The sequence below is a fragment of the Ictalurus furcatus genome, chromosome 25 (genome assembly GCF_023375685.1).
Source record: "Ictalurus furcatus strain D&B chromosome 25, Billie_1.0, whole genome shotgun sequence".
Taxonomy (NCBI): domain Eukaryota; kingdom Metazoa; phylum Chordata; class Actinopteri; order Siluriformes; family Ictaluridae; genus Ictalurus; species Ictalurus furcatus.
Window position 1 is genome coordinate 10,263,935 of NC_071279.1, and position 12,358 is coordinate 10,276,292.

Here is a 12,358-nt window from a genome sequence, read left to right on the forward strand (position 1 = left end):
CTTAGCGAAAGACTAGACGAATACAGAAATCCCCACAGACTGCTGCCTCGAGTCAGCCATCAATCATCACGCTAGTTAACGTCATTTAGATGATGTTTAAAGTTCCTGAAAAATCCCATGGAAAAAAAAAGTGGGCCAGGAAACCTAGGCTTCAAGCATCTCATTCCTGACTGGCTTGGCAAGAAAATGAATTAGCAATGTATGTTAAGACAGTTAAGGCATGTTAAGACAATACCATTAAATATGATGCATTAACTATTACCCAGTAGACAGAGGGGATTTCTTGTTCTGTGAATAGCAGATGTAAATAGGATGGAAAGAGTGACACTGAGAGATGGAGTCATTAAATCACTGTGTCTCCCATGGAGTAGAACTCAACAGGAGAGAAGGAATAAATAAGGGTGGTTTATGATTTGAAGTTATCAACTCTATCATTCCGTACTGTCAACTGTAATCCCAACTGGCTTCATTCATTCACTTATCTTCAGTAATCACTTTATCCTGATCCCTATCTCAGGGAACTTGGGGCACAAGGCAGGGGACACCCTGGACAGGGTGCCAACCCATTGCAGGGCACAATCACACACATTCACACACTATGGCTAATTTGCACTAGGGGAGGAAACCAGAGTACCCAGAGGAAACCCCTGAAGCAAGGGTTACTGTATATGGCCATAGATTTATGTGTATCAGACATTCAAATGTGTGGAGTTTTTTAGTCTTAGGATGTGTAAGTATTATGAACATTCAACCAGAAAAATGCGTTCTGACAGCCCTAATTCACATGCTCTGTTGGATATTAATTGCCATGGTTTCTTGGATATTAAATTCTTGCAGTGAGAGTCCATGCACTATGCACTTGGCCTCTACTTAGTGCTTAATTACTTTGCTAAAACTGCACTAGATGAAAAGCCAATCACTTCTGTCATGAAACACTGTCAGTTCTGTGGGGCCCACAAAGCTGTTAAAGTTACACATTAATTTAATGACTGCTCGGGGTGTATTAAGGTGATTGCTGTCTGAGTTAAAACAGCTTCACCCTATTGGCCCTCTGGCCACACACACACACACACACACACACACACACACACACACTGTCCCAGGGTCTCACTAACACGGAGTTGGCAGCGCTCCTGCCACGTTCTGCCCTCTCTCACACTCCCACTTAATCTTTCCGAACTCTGGGAAAGCACAGCTGGCCACATTCATTAGCGAACAGGACCCTCGGCCCCCACACTTCATCTGCCCTACCTCAGTGCTCTCTAGGCTGCAGCTGAGAGAGAGGGAGGAGGCGGTGGTGTGGCATCCAGAGGGAAATGCCTGAGTGAGAAAAAAGGGAAATCGAGAAAGAGGAAAAACAAGGTGGGCCCAAGACCCGAGGTGAGACTAATAGAATAGGTTTGAAAGCAGGAAACCGGTTTGATCTACAATGTGGAAACGTGAAAACGCTTAAGCAGGAAGTGAATGGGTGGGGTGTTCAGACTGGCGGGACATCTAATTAGCAGAACACACTCTAAATACTGTCTTTCAACAGATGCCAACAAGCAAGAGAGGTAAAGGGGAAAACAGAAGTAAAAAAGAGAGGAGACAAGAGTGACAGGGAATCAAAAAGGAGTGAAGTAAGAGTGTAAGAGAGAAGGATAAAGGAACAGAGGACATCTATGCAGCTGCAAAACTAAGAACAGCTGGATTATTCAAGCACAAGATGATCAACGAAAATGAGTTTCGGTGTGAGACACCTATAGGGTTCAACAGATGAAATCGAAATCACCCCAAACACAACAAAACCAGCCATGGAGCAGGAAAACAGGTCAGTGTGTGTATGTGTGCGTGTATGTATGTGTCCATGCTTGTGTGCTTTTGTAATATACTTACAGCTAGATACAGCATGGTGTACATTGAAAATGAGGCATGTCCAGAGAAGAAGGATTTCCTAAAAAGACAAAAAGTAAAAAGCACATGTAATCCTAAGATTAATGACAGAAATATCCTAATATTCAACTCATAGTGTGCTGTTCTAGTTTATCATCCTGTTTGCTTGCCACTCAGCCTACAATGTATGTCTTTGGACTGGGGGAGGAAACCGAACTCTGCACACACAGAGTGGAGGCGGGAATTGAACCCTCAACCCTGGAGTTTTCAGGCAAATGTAAAAGTGCTAACCACTTTTATCTGTCTGCCTGTCCCCTGACACTTCAGTTTTGCAGCTCACATGTTGAGAAGTGCTGCTCAAAATCCATACTACACCACATGTTTGATTCAACTGAGTCATCTTCTCACAGCAGTCACACTCTGTTAGTACTTGATTTTGAAAGAGGCCAACTTTTGCTTGTTTTGATTGACACTTAAGTGTAATTACTGTGTTCACACATGCCCAAACAAACCACATGAAGGGAGTAAAGACACCAAGGTTTGACTAAAACAGATGACTAAATACTGCATATGAGAAGACCTTGGGTTGACATATGTGAATGGAACAATGAACGTAACTGGAAGTGAGCAGGTGTGTGTCACTGACTGACTGAGTGAGTGAGTATAACCGTGTGTGTCTGCGTGCATGCGTGTGTGTGTGTGTGTGTGTGTGTGAATGAACTTATGAACTATATAACTCACCTCGCCTCCTGCACCTTGCTGGGGTCACCCGAGCACACATAGTTGGTAATGTAGCCATCAGAGCAGTTGATTTGTGAGTAGTCCGGCTGGCACACGTGAAGAAAGTGTGGCCTCAAGCGCCCCACAGACACCTTGGCGATGTCTGTGAATGACTGGCTGACTGCGCAGCCGAAGATGAACACGCCTACCTGCCGGTAAAGGGCAGAGATGTAGGGGTTTCCTACAAACGAGTGTGAGCCCTGCTTCAGGTAACGGATCCTATAGCATTCGCCAATCACAATCTGCAGAGAAACATGAGATAGTTACTGACATTTGCTTTAAAAAATAAATAAATAAATAAATAAATATCCAGTTGGATATTGAAATCAGTATCAAAAATTCATAATGGTCAGGTCTTAGACATGCATAGTGGTACATGCAAATGAAATTAGTGGAGAATGCACACTTATGAGATGTGTGTCTGTGTGTGTGAGAGAGAGAAAGAAAGAGAGAGAGAGAGAGAGAGAGAGAGAGAGAGAGAGAGAAACTGAGAGAGAGTGAGATGAGTGAAGGGAACAGGAGAACAGGTTTATGAGTACGGGCATGACCTGCCTCTCCTATAAGTGATGACATTTAGTGATGGTAATTATATGGAGTGGAATTTAGGGTGACCTTATCATAAAGTGACAGCTGTGGATTATGAGTTTTTGAAAAGCTATCGGCTGAATTTGGAGTTTACAGACTCATGTAAACACACTGAGCCACTTATCACAAAGTGGCTAATTGTTCTATCCCTAATTTTCTGTCTCTATCTTATTCTGTCTCTGTCAGTTTTAAGTCTATTTCACATTCTAATGGAAAAACCTGCGAAGAGATGCTCTCTCCGGCCAAAACCAATGGAACAGGCTTTTTCATCCAGCCATTTTAAGCATATTTTGAAAACAGAGGGGGAAATAAAAACTGAATGAAAAAGCCTAGATTTAATTTTAAAGTTGGTCTATCAATAAAGAATAAATGCAGAAAAATGTAACGGATATGGAATGTTTTTTTAATAAATGGAAACATACAGTAGGTCTCATGTTTCACTGCTATATTTCTAAACAAAAACATGGCCAATTAGGGCACTCATGCACTGTTTGGACAGACAGACATTTTTTCAGTTTAATTAGCAAAAGCAACATCAAACGTAACAGCAGGATAAAACAATTACTGATGATGAATGAGGATGAACATAAAATGTCAAATCTTCTTTTGGGCAAATGAGAAAAAACAGGCATATAAATTTGGTATTGTAGTCTTTTCTCTTTAATCACTTTTATGTTATCTTCAGGATTTTTTTTTTGCATGACTGTGGGTTTTTTTTGTGTGTGTGTGTGTGTTTTAAAATTGTGAAACATTTGAATGGAAACCCAGCATGAGACTGGAGACACTACTAAGTATTTACAGGATGTCTACACGTCTTTGTTTGGGATTGTTACAGTATATTTTTTGGTGTTATGAAATTATAATGAATAAAGTTGTAGCATTTATATGATCCTGTTTCCAATATACACCAGAAAAGCTGCTATATCCCAGCTCTTTGCCAAAAAACTGTGTCCTGTATTTCAGGAAGCCGGCTTCAGCTGTCACTGATGCTATTAAAAGTCCTCTCAGATCTAATAAAGAGAAGTCAGCAGCCCAGCAGCTGCAGGGTTATGTATACCAGCAGGCTTAGATCTGCTATCCCAAATAGAAATTGTAAATCAGAAATGAATGTTAGCCTCATACTGTTTAGGTCAGGGGCGGTTTGATTTCTCCACTCTTTCAAAAGAGGTATTTAAACCATTATTAAATGGAGTTATCTATTGATCCATTTCCAGCCAAAGTTCCTTTGACTTGACAAAATAATAGGAAATGATTCAGAATAAAAATTGTAAAAATTAAACCTTCACCATGAGGTTCATAACTCAAATCAAAATATGCAATCACAATATATGCAATCACAGAAAGACAGCAATGGAGACCAAAATGGCAGAAGAAGAAGATGAAGAAGAAGAAGAAGAAGAAGAAGAGAAGCCCAAAAGCAACCTCTGACCATGATGAACTCTCTCATATTAAGTTAGTTTAGGTTCTTTTTGTCAGATGGATATGAATGGTTTAGTTCTGGTGGAGTTTTATGTTCTATGTTATTAAGCCACTAATTATTTTGACAAAACTTCATATTTCACTATTTAACTGTGGTTAAGTGAAGGGGTGAAGGTCTATTCCTATAGGAGTGGGGTTAAGGATGATATGTTGGATATATAAGAGGAGCACTTACAGAGACGATGGCAATAAGAATGCCAACGAGAGAGAGCACGGCATCGCTTATGGTGTCTCCGTTTTTATAAGGATACCGGATGGACTGGTCACTGCAGTAAAACCCGCGTTGATACGGCTCGATCATGCTAGTTTCAATTAACAGGAAAGGCAGGACAGCTACAGCGAGAGAGAAAGACAGAGAGAGGGAGAGAGCGAGAGAGAGAGAGAGAGAGAGAGAGAGAGAGAGAGAGAGAGATGCTTCAGGTCAGTCACAGACAAACAGAAAGGCACACGCACAGGAGGCGAGGTGGCACAGCACAGCACGCACAGCAGCCGAGAATCATGGGATACACCAGGAAAGGTGAGGAGCTTCTGGCATGGAGGACTGGCCATTAAAAGAGTAAGCCACTAAACTAAACCCTGTGTGTAAATGGGTTCACCACATCGCTATATGTTTTCAGCTCTATTATATGTATATATCTTGAGATATATATTCTGTTATTTAAAAAAAAAGTATATTTCTATACATCTAATTCTGTTGTCTTACTACAAGCTAGCTTACATTCTATGAAGATACAGTATGCCTAGACAAATTCGCATCACTCTTTCAGAGGCCTCAGCCTCCCATGCCATCCCCAGTCTTGCCTAGTACCATGCCCCGAGTCTGATGCCCCCAGCAGGGGCACTTACGCTGGGGAGGGGCAGGAGGACGCCCACAGCCATCAGCACGGAAGAGGGCACAGTGCTGTTCTTATAGGCGTAGCGGATGCTGTCGTCCGTGCAGTAGAAGCCGCGCTGGTACGGCTGTATTGAAGACTTGTGCAGCACCATGGAGGGCAGCATGACTGCGCAGAACACACACAAACAGACGCCGCACATGTCGTCACACACACAGACTTACCTGAGATGTTGTGCTGGTCATAATTATGTACATTTAACAGTTTTTTTTGTTTGTTTGTTTGTTTGTTTGTTTGTTTGTTTGTTTTACAAACAATCTCCCTGCATCATTCAGACAGGATAAACATGGGTTTTAAAATCAGAAGAAAAGACAGTATATTTAACAGCGATCTGTATATTTAACAGTGAACAGTATGTTTTCATTGATCCTTTCCAAAGGGTGTCTAAGCACTTCCTATTTACTAACTAAACACAAATATACTGTATGCCTAACAGTCAAACAGTATAGATTCTCGCTGTTAGCAAACTCATTTAAAGAATTCAGAGAAGTACAATAGTAGCGGTATCTATGCTTTCAAGCGGCTTAGCATATTGTGAGGGCCAAAGCAGAGGCTAAAGCTTGAGACAATGTGTTCTAAATAGCATTAGCTAAAATCCCTTAAATAAACTAAACTTGAGAGAGCGCTTCAGCAAACTTCAATGAACAACACTCTCTAGAGGGAAAATGTTCTTTTCTTCAGTTTGTTCCTCTGAGAAAAGCTGGATTTTTGTTGTTGTTGCTGTTTCAGAAAAGGTTCCAGGTAGAACTGCTTAGGAATCGGAAACCTATATCCATCCAAAGAACCCTTTTTCATACAGAGTGCTTACATACCAAATTCTGTTTTCATTTCGAATTTCATCCAAATTATTAGTTAACAGCAGTGTAATAAGACAGACAATGGTGAGAATCACGAGGTATGATTTCCTTAATGAACTGATCTCTGGTGCTTTGGTTATTCTAAAGATTAAATTATACAGAGTGAGCTTAGTTAGATTAGCTCAAAGATATATGCGTATGTATGTCCAAAGCAGGTCAGATACACCACAAAGCCATACCAACAGCACACACGTCCAATAAATAACCAGATCTATTAGAAGTTCTCTTAAGAGTTCTCAGCCCACTGTGTTATTTGGAGGAAGGGTCTGCCAGTCTGGGAACAGAGCCCAAAATGGCCTACTCGTTAACATTGTTAAAATGTCACATCTCCTGCAAAACACATGTCAGCTGTCACGCGGTGAAAATAAATCTAGATTTCCAAATCAAAGCAAAGAAAACGCAAGCGGTTTGAAAGGCTAGCGGGAGCTCTTAAAGACGGCTGCTATGAAAGGTTGTAAAATGTGTGAATAGCAAGAAAAACAAGGCTAAGCTTACATTGGCCACCCAAACCTCTGGAACTTTGGGTCTTTGGGATGGCAAGAAAGGCCAGGATAAGGAAGCATTCTGGGTTTGTGTGGTTAGACAGAGTGGGCTAAACACACATGTAACAGCCAACTTTCATTTGGACGTACTTTGAAAGCCAAGTTTGAACTCCATTTGGCACGAAAAATCTTGACCTCAAAAAGGTATGCACCACCAATCTCAAACCTGATGCGAAATGACATTCAGGATTTCTTAAATCCCAGTCCTGGAATAATTCATACGCACGAGCTGATATTTCAATATATTCCGTATCACCACAGCATGGCTGAACTTTTCCTGCCTGTCTTTTTCACTCTGTAAACAGCTGAGCATGGCAGCTCTTTCAGGGCTTCACCTGCGTAAACAAAGTGTGCGCAGTCATGAGGAAGCACATTTAGGAGTAAGGTAAACTATCGGTGAGGGTTGGGGAGTTCACAGACTTGGAGGGACTTCATGGGAACAGGTTGTGTGCTGGGGAAACACCCACTGCTACGGATACTTCACAAACATGTCTGGATTCTTCCCACACCTGTATCAAATAGACGAGAAAGAATGGCCTGCAATCACTCATAGGCAGGGCGCAAAGATGCGCGTGGATAAGTCCACAAATTCACCCTCCACAAATTCAAAGGGCAAACAAAGTTCTTGGTGAGCAGAGAAATTCCAATCTGAATTAAACCATCAGAAATTTCCATCACATTGCTGTGGTTCTATGCACACTGAAATTATGATGTAAATGAGCACGAGAGAGAGAGAGAGAGAGAGAGAGAGAGAGAGAGAGAGAGAACTTTCGCTTGTCAGCCAAAGAGTGAGGGTTGGAATGAGTGAAAGATATATAGAGAAAAGCAATCATCGCTTTAGTGCATGTGGGAACTCCAGTGGCAGGGCACTGGCCCCTTACTGGGCCTTAAAAATAAGCCCAACGACAGCATGGGAGAATGCAGAGGGCCTACTACAAAGCCTAAATAGGCCTGAAAAGAGTGTGAGTGTGTGTATGTGTGCCTTTGCACCAAATGCTGATGAAAGGCTCTCTGTATATGCCCACACTGCCAGACACACTATGCCAGGCTGGAATTGTTCAGCCCATCATGCCATCACCATGAGAGACGGCTGGTATGTGGAGATTCTGTCCCTCTCCCCTACACACACACACACGCACACGTACACGCACACACACACACACATAATCCCGTTCTCTTTCCCTAACCCTAATTCAGTCCTCATGCCTGGGCTCATTTGCGTCACAGTACAGAAGCTGTAGGGCTTCAAACAAAACAGGCTCATAAATAATAGTGCTCATGCACGCTTCACCTTAATGTCTCTCTATCTTTCTCTCTCTGTTTCTCTTAACTAAACACAAGGCACCTGAACTCTGTGTGTGATCAGTCAAAGAAGAATAAATCTGGTTTGAATTGAGGAGATCACAGAGAGCATACTCAATGGACAGACACTCAAACGTTGTGCTTTTTAAACTATTAGGAAGCAAAGGTTTCATGTAGCAATCTATAAGGTTCTGGTTTGGTTTGGTCCAATGGAGCAACTTTCATTAAAAGTTTTAATATTGCTGTAATTTTAACAAATGTGACACCATTAGGTTGTGTGTCATAACAGAACCTTAGAAGAGAAAGAGCAAATTCCCAGGAGCCCTCCAGATTTGCTTGGCATAAACAGTTTCGGCCAGTGAAGCTGCCCCAGACAGATAGTTCGGTCAGAGCCTAATGAAAATCATCTGGAGCCAACGTGCACTGGGGTTTCATCTTGGGGAAGGCAAACTACATATATTTACATTTACACACCGCACACAAGCACACAACAACAATCAAAAAGTGGGTGGCAGAGTGTAGTTTTGCATGGGGAATTTTCCTATTTGGCTTATCAGATGTGGGCACACAGTTTCCCGCAGCAGAAACAGAGCACAGGCGAGAGCAGGCGTCGCAGATCGCCTAAAGCTCAAGACAGAACATCAGACATGCCAACATGGCATGACAGAATGTCAGTTCAAAAATGACTGTTTACACAAGAAATGAGCACAGAGAAGAGATTTGTTGGCGCAGCCTTATCAGACATGATGCTTTGCTGGAAGCGAGGAAGTTCCAAACTTCTAGTCTGAACATGCAATATGAGGGAAGTGTGTGTGCGCGCGTGCGTGCGTGCTGATGATATGATAACCATTAGAGTCAGGCAAATCAAGAATAGTGCGTGGTTTAGCACCAGCATGAGGCAACACCAGTAGGTTAGCTTCTAAATCAGTAGTCTAGCCAAGACTCATAAATTTTTTCCAGGTTATCTAAAGATAGGTATGTCCCTGCTCTATCCACTACTCTTTTCCATATTAAATCCAGTCATTAACACAACATGGAAATATTCCACCTGCTTGGAATACAATTTGATTAGTCAGGTTTATATTTGAGCTGGTAATGCTGCCACGCCACATTCTCCAGGATCCCCGGAACAACCATGGCCTCGGTTACTGTCTGTGTGAAGTTTTACACTATATCCTCTCCTATCTCGCCAGAACATGCTGGTAGATTGATTGGCTACCTTAAATTGACCAAAGCAGTGAATGAGTGTGTGAATCTGTTCTGCCATGGAGTGACAGGTTTGACAAAACTGTCAGGATTGCACCTCTTTAGCGCTGAGCACTCGGAAGTTGAATAGTCAAATTACCATTATAACAAGATCAATCATTATTAGATGCATCTTGGGAAAGGGAGTGGGGCATTGTGATGAGTCATGCTGAGGAAATCCTTTATATGTGCTGTGACATGCTCCAAAGAAAACACACACACACACACACAAAATTGGGGAAAGAGAAGAGTACAAAGGTCAAAGCCTTTAGCTGGGGAGTCTATCAACAGCACACTCACATACACTCATATGTGAACACACACACATTTGGGTCAGAGGTTCTGTTAAACTCACAACGCCATCACTGACAGCATTAAGACAGATCAGCAGAGGGCCAGAGGTCATGGGCCAGACCTGTCGGCGTTGGGATGACGCTAAGTAAGAAATACATAACTCTGGAGCCTGAATGCATAAAGAAGATAAGATGAGAAAAATTGAACACACGGACACAAGATGTTGTTTGTCATGACCTTGGAACAAGCAAACAATTCGTGACAGTGACCATGTCAAGAAAGATAGGAGACATCTAGCAGAGTCAATCTGAGCATCTAGGTGTCTGTGCCCTAGCAGCTAGTGTGCTTAAGATATCTCATTTTAACCGAGAGCACGGCTTAACTGCAGGAATGGCAGATTAGCAGGCTAAATACTGTATATGTAACATTTCCTCATTCATTCCTGTGAATCACCATGCAAAAAAAAAATTATCTAAGATATTAAGTTGATCTCATGCTAACAGTAACTAGTGATTCATATGTCTAAAGTGACATTAGATGCTGACTATCTGCTATTGAAAGCAGATAAAACTTCATGTTCGCTCCTAAACCCATTTTAAATATACCTGGTGACATTAATACAAAAATAACCAGCGACACATCAATCATTTAAAGATCAGCAGTTTACTATAATTTTAACCTGAAATACTAGCTTACATTAGCAAAAAAAAAAAAAAGAATGACGCTTACACCTTCCTCACACGTAACTGTTATTTGCCTGAGGGGGACTGTGCTCTTACGCACAACTTGATATGGAGAAATTTGTTCTTACCATTTCCTGTGTGACACTTATATCATCACCCTACTAATAGCCTATCACAGTCTGAATAAAGGAAATATGTCAAACCGATAAGTAAGCCAGTTAGTAGCATGTTAGTCATCTCTGATATTTAAAGCTTTTCTGCTGCTGCAATGACTTGTTTAAAATTTTTGGAACAATACATATGTGCTATGGAGTAACATGACAATAGTGTTATGATGTCATCATGTGTTTAGTCCTGGTCACATTTCCACCTACATTCTTTTTTTTTTCATGCAAATGCAAGTGTATTTATGTCACTTTCCATATACAGAGCGTTAAATTAAAGTATCCAAATTGTACTGCTATGGAAAAAAAAAATCACCAAAAGGGTTAAACAGGGCGAAAAGAACAGTAAGCTCACTGCTAAGTAGTGAACAGAAAAGGAGGATTTCAGCTTGAAGCCATAACTGACAGCACATATTAGCCTTTTAGCGCAGCATTTTAGCCTCACAGGGGCATCAGTATTCCACACAGAGAAGGGGTTTGTTTTGAATTTAGGTTTCAGCTTTCCTGATTGGTTTGTCAACGGCCATCATTTGGAGGAGAGGCCCAGGGGTCAGGGGTCGGATCACAGTCCGAAATCCCAGAGAGGGGTGGTCTATGGAGGCTGTGAGTGAGAGAATACAGCATGCTGTGGGAATGGCCCTGTGGAGAATGAGTGGAGTTCTGCCAGACCTCATCTGCCTGTGCCAGAGCAACAAAATAAAATCGTGGGGGGGTCGGGACTGCTGTAGGGAACAAGAGGAACTCTAGAGGAAAAGTTCATTAATTACTCAGGGTGGGAGCATATAGAGAGGGAAGAGAGAGAATAAGAGAGAGTGAGGGGGCAGGGATAGAAAGGGGAAAGAGAGAGAGAGAGAGAGAGAGAGAGAGAGAGAGATTTTTGCATCCATCTTTTATGTCTGTATATTTAGAGCTGCATGTGTCTGTGTGTGACTTTATGGCCGTGCGCTTTAAAAATATGACGCTGCACTTGCTCCCTGGTATTAGGCTGCACTGTGTGGCATTCCTCGGGAGTCAGAGGTGCATTGCAAGCTGGTATGGAATTTCCAAAACACACACATGCACCGTGTCTGGCACACCATCACTGCTAACTCAAACTCATGATCTAGCTGACCTCTGTCCTATGAACTATGAACTCCAAAATGTGTGGCCTGCCTGCTACACATCCTCTCTCCTGTCACCTCTGCATGGCTAATGACCCTTACACAAACACACACACACACACACACACACACACACACACACACTGTGTAAAATGGAAATAAAAACAGAATGCAGTGATTTGCAAATCTGATAAACCCATATGTTATTCAAAATTACCTTATTTTTTTCCTTAAAATGGTACATTTAAACATTTGATACTTTTGGTGTTCTGTGACCCTCTTGGTCAGTGACGATTTGTTTGTGTGTGTGAGTACTATGAGTAAGAGCTACCATTCCTCTGTCTCTAACTGTCTCTATCGCACAAACGCCACTCAGCATTGTCTGTACAAGCTGCTAAGCTCAGCGTTCTCAGTGCCTCAATACGCCAGATTCGCTGTGGGGTGAAAAACATGCTTACACGCAGCAATTTCTACTCACAGAATATCAGTGCCTGGGCCTGGTCCTGAAATTGTTTTAGTCACATACACACATGGTGGGCAGAGTTGTCCAGTGCTGCACTGC

At 42.0% G+C, this 12,358-nt stretch overlaps 1 protein-coding gene across 2 annotated transcripts in view; it reads right to left on the reverse strand.

Moving 5' to 3' along the window:
• Positions 1–12,358, reverse strand: part of plpp3 (phospholipid phosphatase 3) — a 31,291-nt gene that overhangs the window by 9,594 nt on the left and 9,339 nt on the right. The window contains exons 2-4 of one of the 2 annotated variants that reach the window (XM_053613976.1): positions 4,892–5,049; positions 2,614–2,894; positions 1,876–1,933 (exon numbers count right to left, since the gene is read on the reverse strand). In XM_053613976.1, coding sequence (XP_053469951.1) covers positions 1,876–1,933; positions 2,614–2,894; positions 4,892–5,049 — 497 coding nt within the window. Of the gene's footprint in view, positions 1–1,875; positions 1,934–2,613; positions 2,895–4,891; positions 5,050–5,562; positions 5,718–12,358 lie in introns of both variants that reach the window. The other variant, XM_053613977.1, reaches the window with a different exon arrangement.